Source organism: Biomphalaria glabrata, chromosome 8 (genome assembly GCF_947242115.1).
Source record: "Biomphalaria glabrata chromosome 8, xgBioGlab47.1, whole genome shotgun sequence".
Classification (NCBI taxonomy): Eukaryota; Metazoa; Mollusca; class Gastropoda; family Planorbidae; genus Biomphalaria; species Biomphalaria glabrata.
The window spans coordinates 34,938,559-34,964,910 of NC_074718.1; the positions used below are offsets into that span (position 1 = coordinate 34,938,559).

General features: G+C 35.5%; 1 protein-coding gene across 2 annotated transcripts; it reads right to left on the reverse strand.

Moving 5' to 3' along the window:
- LOC106074615 (solute carrier family 22 member 21-like) lies at positions 1-26,047 on the reverse strand. 2 transcript variants are annotated; one of them, XM_056037297.1, is made up of 13 exons: positions 25,921-26,047; positions 25,300-25,460; positions 23,855-24,069; positions 21,958-22,061; positions 19,466-19,592; positions 15,967-16,169; positions 10,975-11,158; positions 9,418-9,533; positions 7,346-7,480; positions 4,877-4,968; positions 3,728-3,848; positions 3,265-3,337; positions 1-292 (listed from the first exon to the last, which is right to left on the reverse strand). In XM_056037297.1, the coding sequence occupies exons 2-13, from the start codon at positions 25,433-25,435 to the stop codon at positions 143-145; spliced, it is 1,656 nt and encodes a 551-aa protein (XP_055893272.1). In that variant the 5' UTR covers positions 25,436-25,460; positions 25,921-26,047; the 3' UTR covers positions 1-142. The 2 variants fall into 2 exon arrangements, with proteins under 2 accessions (XP_055893272.1, XP_055893273.1); XM_056037298.1 differs by lacking the exon at positions 3,728-3,848 and having other exon boundaries at positions 152-292.
- Positions 26,048-26,352: the final 305 nt, after the last annotated feature.

Consider the following 26,352-nt stretch of genomic DNA (forward strand, 5'->3'; position numbering starts at 1 on the left):
TAATAATTTATTTATTTTTTATTTGAAAACGACTTGTTGGAAAAACTGTTTCAAAAGTATAAAAATGTCTATTCTGTACAAATTACATGATCTCAAGGCACGCACGTAGTAACGAACACTGTGGACCAAAATGGAACGGCTATCACCTCCTTCTCTGAATTCTATGGTCCATCTCTAGCACAGTCTGGGTCAGATCTTGTCCGCTCGTCTCTGGGAGAAAATGGATGACCATGGACACAGTCAAGCACAGGACTCCAAACACAAGATTAGGCGCCCAGGGAGCATGTCGGCTCTAAAGGAAAACAACAAAATAATGATAAGAATACGAATAATATTTTGCAAAATGAATTCCTGCTTTCGGAGCTGATGGTGCTTTACGATTTCTGATTCTATTCATTCCTTGTAATTCTTTATGACAGCAAGAAGTCTATCCTGTGAGTTTTACAATCATTATTTTAGATCTAGTAAGTAATGGGGGTTGGGTGTACGGTGGCTGAGTGATTACGCGCTTGGCTTCCGAACCTGGGTTCTGGGCTTGAATCTCGGTGAGGACTGGAATTTTGAATTTTGGGATTTTTAGGGCGCCCGAGTTCACCCAACTTTGATAAGTAACTGACATTAATTGTGGGAAAGTAAAAGCAATTGTTCGATGTGCTGTTCACATGACACCCTGCTCTAAAGCCGTTGGCCAAAGAAACAGATGACCTTAACATCATCTGCCCTATAGATCGCAAGGTCTGAAAGGGGGAACTTACTTTTTTTTTTGGTTAGTCATTGACATTTGTATATTTGAAAACGTTCTTGCAGCGTATACGTATATTTAGTTATTACAATGGCTCTATTCAGTGCTTTTTTTTGTAAAAAAAAAAAATAGGTGCCGGTACTCGGTAGTTGATTGCCTAAAAATTTTAACTACTAAAAATTAATAATATACGTTAAAATAAAAGAAAAGTAAAAAAAAATTCAAAAAACGTACCGGTGCGCCGTACCGGTGCGTACCGTCACAAAAATGCCCTGCCTCTATTCAACTAGTACCTACGTGGTAACTAGGACCTTTTAAGTAGTCTTCTCAAAAACATGAATGGACACGGATCTCGTCAATGTCTGTAACGAATTTCCTAGAAATTTGACAATTGCTGCATATCGGTGAGATAAAAGTGTTCACGTGACTGTTTGTTACTGGGCAAATTTTGGTTTAAAATTTATCCTTTTTCAAATCGTTCTATAAGTGGTATAAGGGAGGTATTATTTTTTTAAGTATTTTGTTTAAAACTCTTTATTGAAAACAAAGAAACACGATGTTAGGGTGCGGTAACACTTACTAAAAATGTGTTAAAAACATAATTTCATTGATAAAAAAAAACTTTAGCTAAATTTTATTTTAATATGAATACATAATTCTGAATAATTATAATAGTCAAACCACAGTTTTTACTGTGTGGCTAATAGGCTAGTGATCTTATGCTCAAAGATATAGTTATGGCTGTGCTGACGACTCGTGACGACCGTGACGAGTGAGGAGAGGCGAAGTTGCAGGAGAGTTATATGGTCAGAATACGGTCATGTGATAACATAGAAAGAACCGGCGACGTTTAATCACCTTCGATAATGCCTTTTAAGGAACCTATATAAAGATCGAAAGTGTCAGGGAAGAGAATTCAGTTCCAGTCTAGTACAGTGAGTCCAGCATGACGTCGGTTCGGCACAGCAGAATCAAGCGCAAGTCCCGGACGAGGAAGAGGGACGAGTAGAGTTTGAAACAATACCACGGTTATCTTCAGAAAACAAATTTTACAGTTGGAGTTTCGTGTTCCCCAGCTCCCAGTCATACAGCATTGTCAGTAAATTTCTTAGACATTTCAGTATTACATTAGTTGGAGTAAGAGCTGTCAATTTCTTTAAATTGGTTGTACCGTATGGTGCGATGTTGGCAGAGAGCCTGATAGACCATGCAATGTATATCAACAGTCAAATTTCTAGGAAAGTACTTAGAGCTGCTTCCGAATACAAGAATTTTTTTCCACATATCTTTTCCGTCCATGAAAAATTAATAGCAGGAATTGAAGAATTAACAAAAGAAAGAAAAAAAAGTGCTTGCTTATAATTGAATGATTTATCTAGTTATGAAAAAATAGGTACAACACTATATACTTTAGATTTTTAAAAAATCAGTTCTAAGGTGATTTTTTGTATGTATTGAAATTAATTTAAAGTGCTAGTGTGTTAGCCAGTAGCGTTACACTGTATCCGTGAACCTAGGTTCAAGAATAAGTTCAGCTAGGTGCATGTAAAACCGGGCTAAAGAATATTGTGGTGGACCCCATGGGCGTAGCCAGGGAGGCTTTTGGGTTTAAACCACCCCCCGAATGAAATCCCTCCCTGGGGGGGATTGGAATTAAGTGACTGATTTTTTGCTTTGATTTTGTTTATTTTAGGTGAGATTTTAATACTAAACCATCACTTGCCACAGCGCAACCAATGGCGTTTTGAGTTTAGAACCCCTACCAGGGGGTTTTGCGGTTTAACCCCCCTCTCCTATAATAAAAATTAAAAAGACCACAATCTCCAAATTCCAAGAGCTTAGCTAAGGAAACTTTTGATTTTAAAACCCCCTACGAAAGTTTTTTTACGATAAAACCCCCTCTTCAATATAAGACTAAAGCATAAATCAGTCACCAAATTCTATGAGCGTAGACAAGTGGGGATTTGTGTTTAAAACCCTTTCCAGCATGGTTTGAAGCTAAAAAGCACCTCTTTAATATAAAAAAAAGCAAATCACACACTCTAAATTCTATGAGCGTAGCCAAATGGCGTTTTAAGCTTAATAACACCTCCTCCAGAGGGCTTTAGATTTAGATTTTTACCCCCCCCCCTCTCGAGCGGGGTTTGAAGCTAGAAACCACCTCTTCAATATAAAAAAAAGCGAATTACACACTCAAAATTTAAGAGCGTATCAAAAGGGGGGGGGGTTGAGTTTATATATATATATATATATATATATATATATATATATATATATATATATATATATATATATATATATATATATATAATCCCCCCAACACCCCCCCCCCAAAAAAAAAAAATCCTGGCTACGCCCATGGTGGAACCCTGTTCCTTTTAACAAATAACCTAGCAAGTTACACGTTAAACCAGGTTCAAGAATATGGCGGTGGGCCCCTCTTCTGTGTTCGCAAGTAACGTAACAAGGTACATGTTCAACGTGTTAAACCGGGTTCAGGAACTCACAGACAAGATACTTACCACTGTGCGTGCATGAGGAGCGATGGTAGAGCCTAGATACAGCGAGGCGGCCGAAAACCCAAGACCAGTGTTTCTAATACATTATATGAGAAATACAAAAAAACAAAATGCTATAGACTATAATGCACGTTTAAAAAACAAAATTGGAATATAACTAAATTTTTCCATTATATTAAACCTTTACGTCTCACATTTCACCATTACAAAGATATTCTTTGGATTATACTGTTATTTTATTGTTATTTTGGATAACTTCCATAAACGCTTAATCTCCAAGCCTAGGTTCCCATATTTTCTTTGTTTTACATTTCTAAAATTATGAGACAATGGTACGGCGATATTATTATTATAGATTATCTTATTATTATTATTATTATTAACGCTACGGATATTTGTAGGTCGATGCATGTTTACGAGTAGAAGCTGATTTTAGTACTAGAGAAAATGAGAATGCAATCATCACCTGACAGATGTGGGAAACAGCTCAGGTACAAAGGTCAGTACTGCGGAAAACGAAGCTGTTACACTTAATCTGCCCAGAAGAGCCAACACCAAAAAAATGCCATACTGACCAGGTAACCCATCTGAAGAGAAGTATTAAACCATGTGTCTCAATAACATAGTGTGTTCGAAATAGAAAAATATGAAAATAATAATAATAATTTAAATTAAAAAACGTATTTTAAGTGTAATTGTATTAATTAGTTTGAATCAGCCATGTGAATAAATTTGAAATATATCTAGACTATGCTAAATATGTGCGATTAGAAATATTTTTACAAATTGTTTTAATTCAGCGTGTTAATCTCGCTCGCAGCTTTCTCAATGCGCTATGATCTTATCACTGGTCTGAACCAGTTTTGAAAAGTATTTGTATGAATGTTACCGTGATCGCTTTTTAAATGCATGAAAACGTTGTAGGCCTACTAAATGAATTCGAACTCATGGCTCAAGCCTCTTCAAGAGAACTCATGGCTCAAGCCTCTTCAAGAGAACTCATGGCTCAAGCCTCTTCAAGAGAACTCATGGCTCAAGCCTCTTCAAGAGAACTCATGGCTCAAGCCTCTTCAAGAGAACTCATGGCTCAAGCCTCTTCAAGAGAACTCATGGCTCAAGCCTCTTCAAGAGAACTCATGGCTCAAGCCTCTTCAAGAGAACTCATTCAACTTAAACCACGACATCTTTCAAATACAATTTCTTCCCTTTCGTCGATACCAAACAAAAAAAATTATTACCAATAGTTAATAAGCCAATGGTTTATTTTTTCTTTATTGACTCTTTTTGTAAGGTACAAGAAATATTCTGCGAAATTTCAACTTTATCCGAGATTGAGTGTAGGAGAAATAACGTGTACAGACATTTCACCAGACAGACAGAGTTACAATAAGCTCTGTAAAAACTATTCTAGTAATCAGACAATGTAAAATTCAAAGCTTTATTTTTTTTTGGTAAACTTTGAGATAAGTACTCAATATTTAACATTAATGTCATCCTCAGTTTCTCTGAAAGACATGCTTGAGGATTCAAATATAAAGTTTGTGTTTCACAAGGTCTATCTTCATTATTCAGCTTAGAAAGAATACATACTACCTAATGCTAAATTATGTCTCACCATCAATCGAAGAGTACAGAGTAAATGTTGACAGCAAGATGAAGATCCCGCCTGATACATGAAATACCATAATGCATTTCTTCCTTCCAATCCTTTAATTTAAACATAAAATAAGCTCACGTTAATTGAATGCATCTGTTATACTCATATATATATATATATATCAGATGGAGAGAGACAGTGACCAAGAAAGCTATGGACAGTGAAAGTACATGGGTCTCAGCTCACGAAGAAAAACGTACAAGCCGAAAAACGGCCAGCTCCTCTACCACCAAAGCAAAAGCCACCTTAACCTGCGCTATCTGTGGACGGGAGTGTCTCTCCAAAATAGGGCTCCACAGCCACATGAGGAAGTGTGCTCTGAGATGAACCATAGTCGTTCTACGACTGAAGGAGGCCAATGATATATATATATATATATATATATCGAACCCATCACATTCGAGTTATTACATATATTGCTGCAGATGGTCAATACTATTATTTCCGAATATCTCTTCATATCAATGAATACAAAACATCTTCATAGTAAATCAACTGCCACTCAACATTTACTGTGTTATCTAGTCTCTTTCTACCACACGCTTTCTGTTCAAAAATTACAATTGTGAACTATGACCTCTCTATATCGGAAAGTTTAGCTAAGGTAATCCAATAGCTTTATAATTACTCTGAATATTTAAAATAGCATCAGTTTTGTCCCTTTGACTAATTTCACTGTAATCCCATTATTTTAACAGTGACAACTGACACATTTTATGATGATATAGCTGAAGGTCTACAGTGGGGCAAAATTATAAAGTCAAGTCCAAGAATAACGTCGGAGCACAAATTGTCTAGTAGAGGGAGTTTAACTCCTTCGTATCGTTCATTTTTGAGTCATATGTTAGCGTAGACATGTCCTTGAGTGATTCGAGATAGATGGGTGGAAGCCTTATAGATTCTGTTGCCTGAGGAACATGTCTGCCATTTGTGCTTCTTAGCAATGTGCGTCGAAATATAGCTTTCACAGCTCCCAGTGTCTACTAGGGCTTTCAATGGCACGTTGTTGATGAAAATGGGTATCGTAGATTTGTTTAAACTCAAAGGCTGCACATTAGCGATAGCCGAAACTGTTGAAGATCTAGATTTGCAAACTCTTTAAAAGTGACCCTTTTTGAAGCACTGATTGCCTGTTACTTCCCTTGCAGGGCGTTGAGAGCGGGGATGCTTAACCCTGCCGCAAAAGTAACACTTGCTAGCTAATGCATTTATTTCATGTGTGTGTGAATTGCTTGCACTCTGAGGAATCGTTACATTTGGCGAGGGTATTGCCAAAGAATTGGTGAGAGTAGTTGCCGCGCAATTAGTTTCCGGCTGTGATGATTCATATTGTATTGAGTGCTGATAAGCATGTTCTAGTAAGCGAGCCTCCTCGAAGTCGTCCTTTAAACTCAAAACAGTCTTTTCACATAGACGTTTTCGAATGCAGTTGGACACTAGTCCATTGATAAACGAATCTCTAATAGCCTCTTCTCTGTGTTGTTCAGCAGTCACCGCTTTGAAGTTGCAATCTTTGGATACAGTTCTTAATTTCTGCATGTAGGCGTCTATCGTTTGACCTTGCTCTTGTTTGCAAGTAGCTAACCTGTGCCTAGCAAACACCTCATTCTTTGGTTGTATATAGATGCAGTTTAGAGTCTGAATGTCTCTTTATCAATAATCATTTGGTATACAGCAGGAGAGATATAGTTTATCAGTAGTTTCCTAGTATCAAGATTATCTACTGAAACTATTGATACAAAGTTTTTAAAAAGTTTCATACCAGTGCTCCCAACGCTCTGCTGCTTGAGTTGCTGTGTGCTTCTCTGGCCGAAATATCTTATCCATTTCGAAATTCTAACGACTTCACAGTTTTGATTCAGTGTATTAAATTGTTATGAGCATAATGATAACAGAGTCAAAAACCATGTCTGTATAGTATGGCTTTAATACACTGAATGATTACACAACACACATTTCGTGAACACATTCTTACAGACGAGTTACAAGCACATGTAAACATAAGAACAACATATTAATATCATAACACGCCTACAGCGGTTTAGTTGTCTGCGAGGAGTTTGATGTCAACAAGGCAGCAGCCTCAGCTAACTCATTGAAGACTTAGACTTAGGTCCTCCCGCGCCGTTCGGCGCATTTGGCGGCAAGCTGTCTCCATAAAGATCTGTCATTGGCAATGAGTGCTATAAGGTCGCAATCATCTGTATAAATAAGCTCAATTAAAATCATCTCTTTCGATTGAATGTGGCTCAGTAAGCTTCAAAAGTGCGGGATTTGATGTAGATGTAGATGTAGATGCCTTCTTGAATTGGTCGCCTCTTTTATTGTTAACATTACTCCGTTACACTGACATAGAACGACACTTACGTAGCTGCTGATTGCTAAGAATTAGATAAAATTAGTCCAATAATTATGTTAATCTTTTACCTGTCAATCAACAAACAGAACAAGATTGTGGCTGGAATCTCAATAATAACTCCTAGCAGGAATCCCAGGTAGAAATCTTCGTTCAAGTTTGGAGAAATAAACAGCAGCCCATGGTATGACAATGAATCAGTAAACCTTTAAATGGGATATCTAAAAATGATTATTAAGTCGACCAAACAATGTTCAATAGAGAAGTATAAATGTTTGAAATACTATCTTCTTAAGTTAATCCTTAAACAAGAAAAACAGTTAACATAGAATTAAAAAAAAAAACAATACCTACTTCATGCAACTTATAGGCAATAGTTTTTCTCTTAAAAGTAATAAATGTTAGTTAAAAAACAATGGAACATTTGATTAGCCCGCCCCCTTCTCCCCTTGAAAGAATCCTAGTAAAGCGAATGTAGAGATCAACTACACTTTATAATATTCCTATGATAAGTTTTTAGATCTAGACTTAGATATCAATGCGCAAAATTTACCTGAATTTATTAAACTCTAAAATCAATAAAGTCTTACATTCGGAGATTCCCGAAAGCGATAGTCTTTTTCAAGAATGCGACAGTCATTTCAAAACTGCTTTTGGATCCAAAGTTCTAGTTCTAGATCTCTAGCCAAACATATTTATTTTTTTTCTTGAAAAATGTTTTATTTCCCTGTGTGGCCAACGAATTAGTCAGCATTGTGAATGATGCAAGACAAGCGTCATTGTCGTCAGCGGTCTTAGGTAGGACAGGACCTCCAGAACGTCAGAGTGAGAAGACGTGTCTAGTATTGAGTTCAAAATACCATTTTATATTATTACTACAGTCTACTACATTAATTTCATTATATCTAAGATAGGCTAACAACCCCCCTCCCCTCCTGCCCTACTGGTTTGGGCGCCAGTTGCTCAAAAAGTTGGTTGACAACGAGTAAACACGTAATTTAGCAAGGTCAAAGGTCAATAGAGACTTTTTTGAATGCGACACCTCACAACGTCACTGACACCCATTGCGTTTGAGTTGCTTTCAATGCATGTGGTATATTAAATGCTGATATAATGATCTAATTATGTAATAGTTGTTATTTTTTTTAATTAGAAGATCGGCCCCCCAATCATCCATTAAATTGTGACCCACAATTCGTCAGGCCAACAAGATGTACACCCTGTTAGTATCACTTATCTTTCCCTATTGACATTTATTTAGTTAGACTTGACATTTGCTCAATGTCAATGTCAATCTACATGACAAGCTATTAAACCTTTTTAACATGTTTATATCTAACTCACCCTATCTTTCAGTTTGTCGGTCTGGTCAAATTCTTTATTTCACTTGACTTCCAATTAACGAATCAAGTTGAAACTTTGCACAATTATTTATTGCAGATGACAACATATGAATCAATAACAAAAAAAATTGATCAACATTAGCGAATTAATTAGTTGTAAATAATTTGTTTTTAACGAGGAAATGTTCTTGGTTGACTGGAGATGGGCCTTGCGAACTAGCACCAGCAACGAACATCAATCGTGACGAACTCGTGCAAGGCTCACTCAATGTAACTATAATTTGTTTAAAAGTATTTTTTAAATCATTTAGCGTGTAATTGTTGTTACAGGTTTTTGCCGCACTGCGCAGTGCTGCTGCTAGACAACTAAACCTTTGTAGGCCTAATGTATCTTAACTAATTCAACTTCAAATAGCTTGAATAACTTCCTTTTGTGAAAGAAACTACATAGAATTTTTGTTTATAATATAGACGAAATCAACTTGTGGTAAATGAAATGAATGTACTTGACTTTGGTAATAATATCTGTTAACAAAATCTAGCTCACTACAATAGCACAAATTTTCAAGTCTCACGTTCTGGAGTCGTCTCCCCTAAACAAGACCAAATGAGGACAATGCCACCCATATTGCTTCATTCACAACCAATCGCTGACCTCTTTTCACCGTCACCACATAAACACGTACACACACACACACTCCAAAACGGTAATGCTATTATTTATAGAAATCAAGTATCTACATATGTGGACTACTTTATAAGATCTGCTCCAAGTGACATCGTCTCTATGAAATACTTACCATGTATAACCTGCCACTGCTGTTATTTTAAACAAATTTTTGTTCTTGACAAACACAGACACTCGTGTATCGGGATTACTAGATTTAGTGTCCAGCATAGCCTGGCTAATCAATACCTGTAATGTCCAGCGCAAGTCAATATCAATCTCATTACTGCAAAATCAAAGTCACAGCTTACATTATCAAATAATACCTGTAATATAAGTAAATTGGAATGGGAGGGGAAGGGGGGACGTAATGGTCAAGTGATAAAGCGTTTGGCTTCCACACCGAAGAATCCTGGATTCGCATCAAGTTGAAGGCTGGGATTTAGAACTTCGGGACCTTAAGGACGCCCCCAATTCCACCAAACTTTAATATGAACCTTGGAGCTCCGCCAAGCACTATTTCTGGTATTGAAAGGCAACAAAATGAATATTCTTAGGTATCTACTGTAAATTTTCCTGCTATTAAAAAGTTTTATTTCAAAAACCTAAAATGCTATTCTTACATCCTTACTGGCGCCAAGTTGTACTAGGATGTCATCGCAACCCTTAGTATGCGTACTTCATTTTGTCGGAAAACATGTCCCGCAAACCTCATGCGACGCTCTGTCACAACCTTACTAAGGTGTCGACTCCCAATTCTGCATAAGATTTCCTTGATTTAGACCAGATCTCTATAACTGACTCCTAAAATCTGTCTTAGCCATCTTTGTTGAGCCACATTTAGTGTTTTTCAATTTCGGCAGATGACTATTCACACTTTATTAATAGAGCCCAGCCCAGAAATTAGTAACCTCTCTTGACTATGTACTTAGAATTACATGCTTGTATTTCGCTTTACATTTTATATAGAAAAGTTTTATCGTCAAAATCATCAGTTGAGGGGTTTTAAACTAAAAAAATCTCTGAACTTTTTTTTTTTTTTTTTTTTTTAATTCAAAAACCCCATTTTGCTACGGTCATAGAATTTGGTGACTGTAGTTTGCTTTAAAATAATATTAAAGAGAGAGGTTTTCAACTCAAAACGCTCTGTAGGGGAATTTTAAACTCAAAACCATCTGGAGGGGTTTTAAATTTAAAAAAAAGCCATCTGGAGGAGGGGGATTTAAACTCAGAACCCCTCATTAGCTTAGCAACTCTCAAATAATTTTATTGTGTAATTTGCTTTTTTTATATTGTAGAGGTATTTTTTTGCATCAAAACCCTCTGAAGGGGGATACTAAATAATGCGACACAAAATAACGCGAGTTACTTTAGCGTGGACGTGTGATATAGAAAGCTATTGCTATGTGGGCTATATATGTGCTTCCGAGTTCTAGATTGAAATTAATGTTATCCGGTGGTTGCTCTAATTAAACTTAATGAGATGTATTGTTGTTGTTTTTTTAATTGCTTTAGCAAAAAAAGAATTTAGACCAAAAACTGACGTTGCACGTCATTTCCGATATGTATTTACACTTTCCGTCATAGTCATAGTCAGTGGTGTATTATGACATCCGTTCATTATTCTGTCCATATGGAATTTGACACATAAAGTCTAGCTGCGTAATAAAATATTTTATTTATAACTTACTTCTGCAATGCTGTCCGTTTTTTGTGCAAGTTTAATTGAGTAAGGCGAAAGCCCGTTGGCTCTTAATATTTCTAATGCATCCGCTGGATCAACGTGATTGATTCGTGATATTTTCATGATCAGTTTTTCCACGTCTTTATACCTTTTGACTGCACAAAGCCATCGAATGGACTCGTCCGTAATCCTGCATGATCAGAAAAACAAATAAGATTTTAAAAGAAACCTCTTGCATGGAACAAATTGCTCTATTACACTCCATTATGGGTTAATCACAGAAATCTGTTCTTTGTGCATAGTTTGATTTTTAGCGGCCCCCGTAAGGGGAAAAAGCCGCTATTAGGTTTGTGCAAAATGTCCGTCTGTCCGTCTGTCCGTCTGTCAAACTCAGATCTCGAAAACTAGAAGAGATATGAAAAATATTATTTCATCATTAAATGCGGCTTGAAAAGTTTAGGTGCAACGGCTACTTTTGGTTTTCTAAAAGCAAACCGTTTAATTTATAAAATTAATTATGCAAGCGATTTTTTCATAAAAATACACCAATTCTAAAACAATTACGTAAATGTAAGGGAGGCAATGTTACAATATGCTAATAAAGATGAATAGATAGTGTGTATTTTCAGTATCATTAAGTCAAATATATTTAAAACAAGATTACTAAGAGAGTTTGTGTTACACAAACTCAGAGGCGGCCCCCGTCGAAGTCGGATCCCTGTCGGATCTGCATATTCGCAAATAATATTCAAGAGGTGATTTAATTTTGATGGTCAAAAGTAATAATGTTTAAAAGATTCATTTGCGTAAATTTAAATTAAATAAAAAATAGTAGATTAGTTTTAGTATATTAAAACATTACAATATTGATCAAAACGTTTGGAAATGAAAATCTACACTTTTTTTTTACACTTTAAGTTTAGAAATTGAAATTCTACATCTTAATCTAGTCTATTTTAGTCTAAACTAGATCTAGACTCTAAAATAATTTTAATTAGAATATAAATCCAGATCTAGATATACTGTAATAAAAATCTAGATCTAGTTTTAAAAAATCTAGATTAGATCTAAATCAAAATATCATTCCTTTTTTAAACGCGAGTCACATAACGAGGCTTAATAAACATTACTATACCGAGTTCTTTTTTCATTTCATTTGAAGAATTAATTCCATATAACTTCAGAGGGAAAAAACAACACTACGTACGTCACACGGCCTAGCTAGACTAAAAATCGCCTTCATCATTACGAGCCATTTATCGAGTGTTCATAGACTTTGGTGCACCGAGTGCGTTCTTTAAGCATTTCATTTAAAGAATTCATTCCATATGACGTCAAAGGTAAAGAAAAACACTACGTCACACGGCCTAGCTAGACTAAAAATCACCTTCATCAATACGAGCCATTTATCGAGTGTTCATAGCCATTGGTGCACCGTGTGCGTTCTTTTAGCATTTCATTTAAAGAATTCATTCCATATGACGTCAAAGGAAAAAAAACAACACTACATCACACGGCTTAGTTAAACTAAAATATATTTTCATCATTACGAGCCATTTATCGAGTGTTCATAGACATTGGTGCACCGAGTGCATTTAAAGAGTCCATTCATATGACGTCAAAGAAAAAAAATTCCATTACCTCACAATAGGCTAGTACCGGTACCATAAAAATGTCTTTATTTACACGAGATATTTAACAAGGGTTCATTGACATTGGTGCACTGAGTTTTAATAGAATTTATTTAAAGAGGATCAAAGCCGCATTGTTTTTGCGTTTTGTCTGTCAGTCGGTCTGTCCGTCATCTTGATATTAAAAAAAAACAACAATTAAAAGTTATTAAAAATTGATTAACCTTTATTTTACGTTTCAAAAAATCGCAATAATTTTTAGGTATGAACACAATTGAAAAGTTTATATAATAGATTGTTCCGGATGTTTGTATAAATAGTAAAAGAAAAAGAGAATTTCAGATAAATGTAATACCGTTAATTAAATTTTTTGGATGGTCTCGTATAAAAATTAGATGTACTACAGCCATGTGGAGAGATTTTCATGCCTGACTTTGGTGTTTGAATTCTGTTTTCCTTAAAAATCGGAACATAATATTAACGATAATTAGATTTTTTAATGTTTTAGGTAGAAAGTTAAATGTACTGTAAGAGAGTAGTGAGTTAAAATATTTTTCATAAAAATCCGTAAAAACATTATTTCGTAAATGAGAAGATTATTTGTTAATTAATTAGAAGAGGGAGTTCAAACAATTATTTGGCGTTAGTAGATTTTTAAATAAATTCGGAAATTTCTGGCGACGATTTGTAAGAAACAAAATCCGGAACTTTCTTTATCGATTACAAAACTTCTATGTTATGTTTCAGCAAGAAAATTAAATGTCTAAAAAGTAATTTTCAGTAATTAATTCTAGTAAATTACTTTTTTTTAAGCCCTGAACAACCTATTGTCGATATTTTTAAAATTTGTTTAAAGATAAAAATACGGAACAATTTGATATTGATAACCAAATTATAGTGACGCATTGTCAAATAATATAAGTGTAATATTAGTAAATTATGCGATTTCAAACAATAATTAGGCATAACTCATGTTTTATAAAACAATATCCGGAACATTTTTACACTTAATGAAATATAAGTCAGTATAGAGATTTTGATTTAGCATTAATATGCTATTTACATAAAAAACAGAACAACATATTATTGATAATGTTTTTTTGCAACGTTTATGCATGGAAATGGAATGTAATATAAATTAGAAGAGAAAACAAACATTTGTTTGGGTTGATTAGTTTTGCACAAAAAAATCCGGAACAATCAATTTTTTTAGATACTTAAAACTATTGAGATGTTACGGGAGGAACATTAAAGGGTAAATCAGATTTTCAATAGCTTTTAGAGTTCTGTTTTTTTTAATCTAATCGTGACGGACAGACCGACCAACAGACAAAACGCACAAAAATAATCTTCTTTTTTTCAGATGGGGGCACTAAGCAAAAAATAAATAAAATCTGATTTTTTTTTTAAAGTTTAAGGAATTGGTTTAGCACCCGGTCATATTGCGACGTTACGCTACTGCACGAAAATCGCTGCATAAAAAGTCCATTTAAAAAAATGTGCGTGATATTTACATACAAAGTGCATTATTAGCCTTTATAAACAAATAGAATTGTTTTCTTTTAATTTTAGCAGCTAGTTGACCAGAAAAAACATCTTTAACTATTATTTATATTTGTTGTAAACATTTCCTGTACATTTTAAAAATATATTTGACTTAGTGATACTGAAAATATACATGGATGATCCATCTTTGTTAGCATATTGTAACATTGCCTCCCTTACATTTACGTAATTGTTTTAGAATTGGTGTATTTTTATGAAAAAATCGCTTGCATAATTAATTTTATAAATTAAACGGTTTGCTTTTAGAAAACCAAAAGTAGCCGTTGCACCTAAACTTTTCAAGCCGCATTTAATGATGAAATAATATTTTTCATATCTCTTCTAGTTTTCGAGATCTGAGTGTGACAGACGGACAGACGGACAGACAGACAGACGGACAGACGGACATTTTGCACAAACCTAATAGCGGCTTTTTCCCCTTACGGGGGCCGCTAAAAATTGTCCACTACATAGTACACGACCGTTGGGTATTATGCCTAGCCTAGATTCATTGTTTAGGATGCTTCCAAAGTTGCCAGTGCCTACTACGTGTTCTCCTTGTAGCCATTCTGTTTTTTTTTGGGTATTATTTCTGTTCTCATCACGTCAGTTTTCTTTTTAGTGATTTTGAAGCCAGTCATCTCCCCTTCTATTGCGATCTTGTTTATTTTAGTCCGAGCGTCAGGAGGCATATGTCATCTGCGTAATCCAGATCCACGTGCTGTAATCTCTGCGACAGGAGGCAGATGTCATCTGCGTAATTCAGATCCACGTGCTGTAATCTCTGCGACAGGAGGCAGATGTCATCTGCGTAATCCAGATCCACGTGCTGTAATCTCTGCGACAGGAGGCAGATGTCATCTGCGTAATTCAGATCCACGTGCTGTAATCTCTGCGACAGGAGGCAGATGTCATCTGCGTAATCCAGATCCACGTGCTGTAATCTCTGCGACAGGAGGCAGATGTCATCTGCGTAATCCAGAACCACGTGCTGTAATCTCTGCGACAGGAGGCAGATGTCATCTGCGTAATCCAGATCCACGTGCTGTAATCTCTGCGAAAGGAGGCAGATGTCATCTGCGTAATCCAGATCCACGTGCTGTTCTAATGCCAATTAGCCAGGCATAGTAGCTTCTCGTAATCCAGTCAATTACTAATAGGAAAATTGTTGGGGAAAGCATGCAGCCTTACTTCCGCCACTTCAAAGGAGTTCGTCAGCTTTAGATTGTGGATTGTTTTGGCGATTTGAGTCTCCATATGATGCTCATCATCTTTCCTTTGAGTTCCTCATGGAACATAGGGCCTCAGTAAAAACACGACACTCTCCACGGTCTCTTGCTAGTTTTTTAATGTTCTTTTTGGTCTTCCTCTACGTCTTGTTCCTTGTAGGTTCCACTCTAAGGTCTGTCTAGCTCTGTTGTTGGTATCTTTTCTAAGAGTATGATCAATCCATCTCCTTTTCCTCTCTGCACCGGTATATTTTTCTGTCCACTCATCTCCCACAGTATGGTGTTTTCTATATGGTCGTAACACTGTATTTAAAAAATATTTCTCAGACAAGAAGAAGAAAAACAAAAGATGAGCATGGGCTAATATTAATGCATTTAGCCTGTATACCATTATGTCTCATTAGTTTACATATGACGTCTCCTAACTTATTTTTAACTTTCTTGACAATTTTCAATTCTGTTTCAATTCAATTCAACACAAAACAACCTTAATCTTGACCCAATTATTGTTAAATAACAGTGAGAAAATTAACGCTTGTGGTGGTCTAGGATTTACCAGCAAGAGTATTATGAAAGTTTTATTATCTACTCACCACCACAGGAAGATCGAATGGACGGCAAACATGGATAAGCAAATGTGGGTAAAGTGCCAACTCAAATCCCTAGTCAGGTAAGCCACAAGACACAGAAACATTAACGAAATGGGCCATATAAATGAAGACAGTTTCTGCGGAAGTGCTCGATGTGTAGTTGGCATCATTTCAATCAACATTATGTAAGACAGCTGTTGGCAGCACTGTTAGACAATAATGAACTATTTAATAGCGTGTTCTTGTGAAGTCTAGAAATAGGAAATCGGAAAACAAAACTAAATTAAATCTCAGATAATTTTTGTTTAAACATTAACACAAAATATTCTCAACCAATTATTTCTTAACAAGGCCAAAAAGGGAGAATCTAAATTTAATTCACCTTGACATTATTTGTTTTACTGTAACATCTGCGTCCGTCATGACTTTATCAACAACATCTGTGTCATTAATTTATCAACAACATCTGTGTCATTACTTTATCAACAACATCTGTGTCATGACTTTATCAACAACATCTGTGTCATGACTTTATCAACAACATCTGTGTCATAACTTTTTCAACAACATCTGTGTCATGACTTTATCAACAACATCTGTGTCATAACTTTATCAACAACATCTGAGTTATGACTTTATCAACAACATCTGAGTCATGACTTTATCAACAACATCTGAGTCATGACTTTATCAACAACATCTGTGTCATAACTTTATCAACAACATCTGAGTCATAACTTTATCAACAACATCTGAGTCATGGCTTTATCAACAACATCTGAGTCGTGACTTTATCAACAACATCTGAGTCATTACTTTATCAACAACATCTGTGTCATAACTTTATCAACAACATCTGAGTCATTACCTTATCAACAACATCTGTGTCATGACTTTATCAACAACATCTGAGTCATGGCTTTATCAACAACATCTGTGTCATAACTTTATCAACAACATCTGAGTCATGACTTTATCAACAACATCTGAGTCATGGCTTTATCAACAACATCTGAGTCATTACTTTATCAACAACATCTGTGTCATAACTTTATCAACAACATCTGAGTCATGGCTTTATCAACAACATCTGAGTCATAACTTTATCAACAACATCTGTGTCATTACTTAATCAACAACATCTGAGTCATGACTTTATCAACAACATCTGAGTCATGACTTTATCAACAACATCTGAGTCATGACTTTATCAACAACATCTGAGTCATGACTTTATCAATAATGACTTTATCAACATCTCAAAATCCTCGAGCTTCATCTCAAGATTTTAAAACGTTTTCATTGTATTTAAAATTTCTACATTCATGCCCTCTGTAAGTCACTGTAAGTCATTGTAAGTGAGTTTAAGTCACTGTAAGTCACTGTAAGCGCTATAAGGATCAACTCAGGCCCCAATCAGTCCTCACCAGCATCAAGGAAAAATAACTGGCAGCAGATGGCCTCTCAAAGAGACAAAGAGCTCTCGCGAAGACCACGTGACACACATAAGAAACCTAAATAGAAAAGCCCCTGTAGAAGACAGGCGCAGACTAAGTAAAGAAAACTTAAATGGACCCCTGTCGGACAACGGCTTTGTCAGCATTAGTGTCTGTCGCAACTAAGTTGGCTGCACTCATCCTTAATCTTTGGGGTCGAAGACACTGCCGTTCTAGTTATTTTAAGCTCAACTTTCATGACCCAAATATGACATTCGGAATAAAGTAACTTATTTTTTACAAAGCTTATATCAACTCACTTTGTCTGTCTGTATGTCTGTCTGGTAAAAAGTTTATAAACACGTTCACACTCAATCTGGGTCATTCTCAAATCAAGTTGAAATTTTGCACAATTATTTATTGTAACTGATAAACAAGAATCAATAAAAATAAAAATAACTATATACTTGAAATAATTAATGGTAATTAATAATTGTTATTTTGTTTGGTATCGAACAAAGGAAAGAAATTATACTTGACAGATGTGGTGGTATAAATTGAATTAATCCACTTTATAATGTGTCTCGAAAATTAGGCCGTCGTTTAAAAATTTGAAACTAACAACAATTAACTATAAAACCTATTTTCTTTAGCAATTCATGACACAGTGCTTAGTGTAATGGGATGAGGAGGCTTTAGACCTCGAGTCGAATTCAAGTCATAAACTTTTTTTTTATATAAAAAGCATTTAAAAAGTATTCACGGTAACATTTAAAAAGATACCCCCGTTTCAGTCTCATAGCGTCCCGGGTATGCTATTCTGCTTCAACGTGGCACCCGGGTGGAAACAATTACTTGAGGAATGATTAGGCTAAATGAATAGCAAAACAAAACTCCTGTGGAAGTGTCCAAATAAATGCGAGAGCTTTCCCATTGCACTGTGCGGAGTTGAAAGAGAGATTCCACGTCCTTGTTAAACCATGAACCGTTCCTCAAGGGACCATTACACGAATGGCGAGTCCTATACGGTTAGCTTGGTAAAACAGGAAAATGGCGAGGGTTCCCGGTGTGCTCGATCTTCGGCCTTGTATTCTAGTCCATGCGCCCGGAGTGCCAGATTTATCGGAAATAGCAATGTTTTTTTTTACGTGGACATTCACTTGGACCTCTTCCAGACAGAACGGTTTGTTCAAGCAGGCTTACAGGCCTAGAGTTCGAGGAGCCTTCGGCTAAACTCTTTTGACAATCACACGGATCATAGCTAAAATGTTTTACTTATTTCGGATGTTCCTTCAGAGTTGAAGATAATTACTTCCTAGTCCAAACCTCCCGCAGGACGACGGGGGATGGGAGCGGGCAGGGTTTGAACCCGGGACCATCGATAAGTCCGAACGACAGTCCAGCGTGCAAACCGCACGACCAGGCAGCCATCCAATAGCTTATTGAGAAAGCTAAAAGCATAAATAAAATAGCGCTAAACATAAACACTTGGTAAAAATAATAAATAATCGTACTGATTTATTATTTCTAGTCTAGATCTATCAAAAGTTAATTACACGACTGATCTAAACTAATTGACACTTTTACATTTGTTTGTTTTCTTTTATTTCGTATGATGTGTAAAGATAATTACAAAAGCAAAGTACTAAGAAGACATAAACAACTTTTTTTTCTATTTATTATTGATTACAGAGTTGACAGATAAGATTTAACTCTTTCTCTCCGTAATTATTTTCCACTTTTCGACGGAATTCTTCATTTTGCCTATTTCTGTTTCCTAGCCTGTTAGGATTAATCTTCAAGAGCTTTGTCCTTTGTTATCAGAAAATGTTTTATTTGATATAGGTTTACTATAGAATTAAAGGAGAATGCATGCTCTTTTTATATAGCACTAAATAAACTTTATAAAGTTAAACATTAACTTAATTTAATTAGGTCAAATCAACGATGTTATCGTCAAGTAGGAGAGAAAGAGTTAAGTCACAGTGTCGGCTACACCAGAGACCACGCGCACCCTACCTCAATTCAATAAACATTAAGTTACAAAGAGAATATAATGACTCAACTGCATCGAACACTCCAGTTATAAATCTGAATAAAAGGAAATATGCAAAGCTGATGGAGAATGCAGCAAGCATGTTGGCAGCGAAATACATCACGCTTGTTATAATATAAGTCACCTTTCTGCCACACCTTTGGAGAAAAGAAAGGGCACAATTACCGCATATTTAGACAATACATAATACATGTCATGTGTCATACCAGTATCCAATATATTTATCAGTATAATAAAAATAAGTCTTTTTTTTTTTTTTTTTGGGGGGGGGTCTCTTTTATATATTAGGAGGCGCGGTGGCTGAGCGGTAAGGCGCTTGGTTTCCGAACCGAGAATTTTCCTTCTCTGAGCCCACACAGCTCCACTGGGTACCTGGCATTAGTTGGGGAAAGGCAAAGGCGGTTGGTCGTTGTGCTGGCCACATAACACCCTCGTTAACCCTGTGCCAAAGAAATAGATTACCTTAAGATCATATGCCATAGGTGGCAAGGTCTGAAATGGGAACTTTTCTCAACTTTGTACTATGTATTATGTGAACACTTTCTGATTGTAAGATTTTAAGTGGAACTATTTTGCACATTGTATTCTAGGCATTCCCTTGGACTTTTAGGATTCTCTTGGCGTCTACAGCTCACTATCCATCCTTTAAAAAAATTGGTCCTGTCAAATTAACTGAAATAAAGTAAGCATGACAAAGGGCCTAAACTCTAGTGTGAGTGACAATCGAAGAACATGAAGCGTAACTCTGCATATACATCGTAAGCTTATTTTTATTTTAACCGAAAACTCTTGTTGTATGACTGTTTCGGTCAACAGATGACGTGCTTAAACGTGATAGGGAAAATAAACCGATGGCTTGCGCGCTTGACTGTCGTTCGGACTTATCGGTGGTCCCGGCTTCAAACCCTGCCCGCTCCCATCCCCCGTCGTCCTGCAGGAGGTTATGACTAGGAAGTAAATTATCTTCAACTCTGAAGGAACATCTGAAACATGTAATATATTTTACAAAACAAGAATGGAGCGCAAAACGGGTAGAAATGGTTTGGCGGATTCATATTATAATGTCTAATTTATAAGAATCTTAAAAATTTGTTTTCGTTGATATGTTTTCAAATATTAATAATAGGCCCTAACCACATCGCAAATACAACCGTTACCCCCCCCCCCCCCCGAGAAATTAAAATACCTTCAAAGTAGATAAATATTTAAGTGCCCCACAGCCTCGCCCCCATGGAAAAAATGTCTTCGGAAAATAAATTGACAAGAACAAAAAATGAATACGTTTTTTTTCCCAAAGACAATACCTTGTTTATACACCTTCTAGAGCGATAATTTTTCTCTAAATAACTAAGGAATGTTAGATTAAAAAACAATGGAACATTTTTTACCCTGCCTCGTTGACCCCCCCCCCCCCCCCCGAAGAATAATCCTGGTTATGCAAAAGTATAGATGTACTACACAATAGATCTGATGCCCAAAATTTCCTTAGCATTAATGTATTATACGCTTCAGCAAATACGGAAATACCAGAAAGCGTATAGTCCTTTCAAGATAAATAATTAAATATATTAAATATATTTAAACTTGAAAAAATGTAACTGTCAAACTAGAATACTTCCATTGTGGTATACGAGCTAGTAATTTTTTTTCCCTAATGATATACAGCAACTGTCAAATTTCTAGGATCTAGGACTAGGAGATCGGTGTCCAGGTTCCATCCATCCATCATCTCAAATACCCAAAAGTTTTCACCAAAGTACGAGTTAAATAGAGGTTTTGTACAAAGAAGTTTATATGTAAATAAGTCTGCATGGAACTTCTTTTTGTAACAGAACTATACTTAGTCGTGCAAAATACTGAAACTTGCAGTTGTTAGAGAACTAAGATATATAGTGTGTCTATACTCTTCATTTTATGTCTTAGAAGCAGTTTAACAATAATCAACAATATAGTTCCAAAGCTATTTATACAATAGAAAAATATTTGATTCAGATGAATAGGCAAAAAGGCGATATGAGAAGGTTTTATATATTACATATATAACTTATATTAGTGACAGTTTTACATAAATTATGTAATGCTCCACTAAACATTTTTTTGTGAGGGTGGGGGGATGGTATCTACCGCCTCTCGCAAGGTCCAACCCTGTAACGAGAACCTGATATAATATACAAAATGTGTTAAAATATCAATAAGTAACATATAGACAAAATTCTTATTTTAATCTCAAACTGTGATTTCTGTACAATTATTTTACGCCTCCCCCCCCCCCTCAATGGCTATGGGTTACGATAGACAAAATTTATCCCCCCCCCCCCCCACACCCAACTTAACCAGAAGGTGGCGACATAATATAATAATTAGTGAATTTTTATTTTTTTTTAACAAAAGGTTACACAAATTATGATGATAGTCCGCTAGTTGGTTGAGCGAGGTGGGGGAGGGGGAGGCAATAGTCCCTACCACCTGCTCCCTCCCAAAGGCTCCGCCAGTGCCACTGACCTGTCTGCAAAACGTGTTAGTGAAAGACAGCCAAACATCTCTCCGAGGACTACGACACCTTGGGAAATGTCCGAGTAAGACTCTTTATCACAGACCAAGTCCCACTGAAAGAGACACATTAAGAGATGACACAGCCTTTATTTCTTATTGAAAAAGTGTAACAATTATAATTTCAAGTAAAAATATTTAAAGCTATACATATAGTTTTTATAACTGTTAAGTGTCTTAAGTCAATTGTGGTTGTTGTTTTTTTTTACATGTCCGAGGTCAGTGAAAAGGTTGATAATGATAAAACTATTCTAGACTAATCGAGACCAACTACTATCAAGAGTGATTCTATGCCAATGAAAAAAAAAATTTACTAAAAAAATCCTTCATAATGGATAGAAAAAAAATTGCATAAAAAATAGCTTGAATATATTTGACCATATTTCGATATATACCTATGATTATTAATAATTTCAACAAATATGGAATATGGCCTTGGGCTCCTAGTCCAGTCTTGACATAATATGAATATAGACCTAGTAATAATAAAGGTATATGATAACATTTGTTCTTAGTGACTAGCTCGCATATAGGCCCTACGCCTTTTTGAGCATGTCTTTGTTCTCGCTTAGTTCTTGCTCGCCAACAAACAAATTGCTGTGTCCAGATTGGGTTTCCTCTTCACCCATCTGAGCGACTTTTTCTTCCTGGTCTAATACTTGATTGCTTTCTCGACAACTAGTTCGTGTAAACAAACTCAGATCCACAGATTCTTCTTCCTCTTTGTTCTTATTAATATGTTGGAAGGTTCTGACAAGTAGTCCTATATATGAGATGAACTGCGCAGTGGTCTCCAGATCTGGGAGCTCTCCATATAGATTTTATTCTATTTGGGGGGGGGGGGTGAGTTTGGGGCTAGTGTCTTGTTCGGACTTCAAAGGATATAATCGGCTTTCTTTGGTGATGCTCCACTAGTTATGGATAATTCTAGAATCTTGATTTAACAAACTAATGTAATACTATTGCTGCGCAATTAATTTATGCTCTAGAAATACACCCATGACAAACAAAACAAGTTATTTTCAAACATATCACCTTGAGGCGTAAATTACGTGACGTTATCATTTGTGTGTCTAAGGCTGCAACTTAAAGTGTCACCTACAGTAATATAAGTAATAACATATGATAAGTATTAAGGACAAGAGGGATAATAAGGTTAGTACCTTTTTTTGTGTCAAGAAGAGTTAGTCCCCTTTAATACACTATCTGACTCTCTGTTGACTGTATTCTATGGCCACTTTCTCTTCAGTCTTTGAACTGAACCTATGTTATGTTTACAAAATGCAAATGTTGTGCTCTGACTATGTTACTCAAGAGGAGTTTACAATACTATGGGCATGTGTTTTTTCAGCAACAAAAGGAGTAGACTTTATTTATGTTAATAATCAGTTGGTTTCTGTAAATAGACAGTAGTGTGTCTCAGGGATGACGGTCATTTGATTGTTATGACCTGTATCTCTCCTACTATATTATTGTAAGCCATGGTTTTGTTATTGAGACGAGACAGTTGTGTGCCTTAGTGATGGCGGCCTTTTGATTGTTGTGAGTTGAACCTGTCCGACTATTTTGTTTTTTATTTTTCTATGTTGGCCTTTATTTCCGTATTTATGTATGGTCTTTTTTGTGTAAGTAAATAAACTCGTTCTTAGTTGTAACTGAAACATGTATGTCTCAGTAAATTGTATATCTAGAGGCTATAATTAATAGCCTAGGTAGTATAATTTGAGACCACGATAAGTACCACTGAACTAACTTTCCAGTACAGCATAAGTCACTGGTCTTATGACCTAATCATAGTATAAGGTCTCATATTATAACTGCATATAATGTAACACTAGTTGCATATTACCTCGGCAACAAATGATGACGTCGTTGAGTCTGCATACTCGTAGCCGTCACTGCAGTTGGATGTAAAAATGAGGTCACTTCCGTTTCTGACGTCTACGCTGCATTCTGTGTAGTTGATTAGGAAGGGGACGTTACTGTTGCTTAGCGAGAGGTCATACGTGACGTTCTTAATAGATAAGCTTTTCAGACGTCGACAATTAAAATTAACAGCTTTACCTGGATGTATAGAGACAGTAACAAAGTGAAGTGCATACAATGTTAGGGCTATGTAAGAGAGTATACCTTTTGGCTTTTAATAAACTATTTTCGATTTATTTATGACCATTATAAAATACGTTTCGTTTATTTTGGGCCAAGCTTTAAATAATGGAACTGTTTTTGTTTATTTTGTTTTAGTTTATTTGTTTTTTGTATTTTTTTTTACACTCTGTCTGTCTGGAAAAAAGTTTGAACATGTTTTTTCTCCCATTTCCTATTCTCGGATCAAGTTAAAACTTTGCACGATAATTTATTGAACCTGACAAGACATGAATCAATAAAAACAACAATTAGTCAATTAATCATTGGTGATTTAATAATTATTGTTTGATATCGAAATAACGGAAATAAACCCTAATTATTGAGAGATTTTGATGCATATATAAATTTAATCCCCTATTTACGTTTTGACACGATTTTCGTCCACTTCCCATTCTTGGATCGAGCTGAAATTTTGCTTAATTATTTATAGTCGATGATAATACACGAATCAAAATCAAAATCAATTAAAAAAAATGAACCAATTAGTTAATTACATCGTACTAATTTATTAATTATATTTTATGTAGCAGAAAGGGAGTTGAATAGAGTAGTCTAATCTACACACGCACTTGTGCGAAATCATTATCTAATAATCATTAAAAAGAAACATATTGCTCTTTTTGATGTTATCAATGTTGTTCTTCAACTTTGTCTACAAGGAAGCGGAAAGGAAAATACAATATGACGCTTGGGAAACTAAACATAAGTTAATTAGAAAAAGAAAGAAAATATGCTCAAGAATTACGACAGATTCTTTCTTTTCTTGAAGGTATATATATATATATAGAATGAGGTCTTTTGGGTAAATATCAAATATAAAATACAAAAGTTTAAATAGAAGGATTTCTTTTTTTTTTCACAAACTGCGGCTTTCGATCGAAGGCGTTTCTTAGCAGTCACATAAGAGGTAAATTTACCATGTTTACGAAATATCTTGCGACTCCGTACGGCAGTTTGTTGACTTCTCTTTAAACATAACTTACGCTTATAATATAGATTGGTAAAATACCATTGATTCACAGTTACCTCAAGAGATAGTATGACATTTCGTAAACGTGTAGAGCGTTTTACTTCTCGTTTGGCATTGTCAGGTCAAAGAAAGCTACTAAGGACTGTTGAACATCTAAGACTAAAAATATCACTTACCTATAAAGACAACAGATGCAGCGGTAAAGGCGTTATTGACCAGAGACAAAAGCAAGATGGCTGTTCTCGAGACCTGATAAAAACCGTTCCACTTTAGAGCAATAAAAACATTGTCAATGACTTCCCCTTGATCCATTTTCACATCGCGATTCGGAGAGAGCCTATGAAGATGGAAGATTGTATAGTTATCTATTGTTTCAATAGTTTTGTCCTACTTTCATTTTGTGTTCACTAAGATGATGATGTGTTAAAGGGACTAAATCAGCTTATACTATCGCTTCAGTGAAGTACAAATTCGTCCCCTTGTTGTTAGCCTCCATTGCAAAGAGTATCACGCCAAACAAATTAGACAGTATCAATTTCCAACAAAGAACAGGGCGCGCACATTTAAATTTAATTTTTCATTATCACCTTAACATAAATAGTAATAATAAAATAATAATAATCTTTATTATCCATGAGGAAATTTGTCTTGCAATTTGTGCATTAAAAAATAATATATTTTAACTATTGAAACTGAAAACCAGCACACTATGTTTCCTTGGCAAAAAGTAGGAAGAGCCTACAGCTCAGCAGCAAAAAGCTAGCTAGAAAAAGAAATATGTATGGATGAATGGTTACCTCTGTTTAATAATCTACTGCTGTCACAATGTTCACTAAGATCTAGGCAACAATGTGTGAACTGCTACTTTCATTGTTAAAGCGGAAATCACTCCTTCATTATGTTGAACGCTTGCAGCTTTGCGCACCGAATCTATTGATATATTTTTGTGAAAACACACATTCACATGCAAGAGTAAATTTAAATGAAACTAAAACATATTTTAGTTTTGACGATCTCCATCACTAGAATCTAATTTCAATTCTATCTTAAAAGTGACAGACCTATCTTTCAAAGAGAAAGTAATTACGTCCAATCATGGGCGTAGCCAGGATTTTTTTTCGGGGAGGGTTTGGGGGGGGGGATTCCTCCCTGACCCCCCCCCCCGGCGGAAAAAAAAAATATATATATATATATATATATATATATATTTTTATATATATTTATATATA

What these genes read in the sequence shown, in the direction of transcription:
- LOC106074615 (XM_056037297.1), bottom strand. Translation starts at nt 25,435, where the DNA reads ATGGATCAAGGGGAAGTCATTGACAATGTTTTTATTGCTCTAAAGTGG. An exon ending in CTAACACGTTTTGCAGACAG is followed by an intron (nt 19,593 to 21,957) that starts GTCAGTGGCACT and finishes TTTTCTCCAAAG; the next exon opens with GTGTGGCAGAAAGGTGACTT. An exon ending in GCAGTGGCAGGTTATACATG is followed by an intron (nt 7,481 to 9,417) that starts GTAAGTATTTCA and finishes TCCCATTTAAAG; the next exon opens with GTTTACTGATTCATTGTCAT.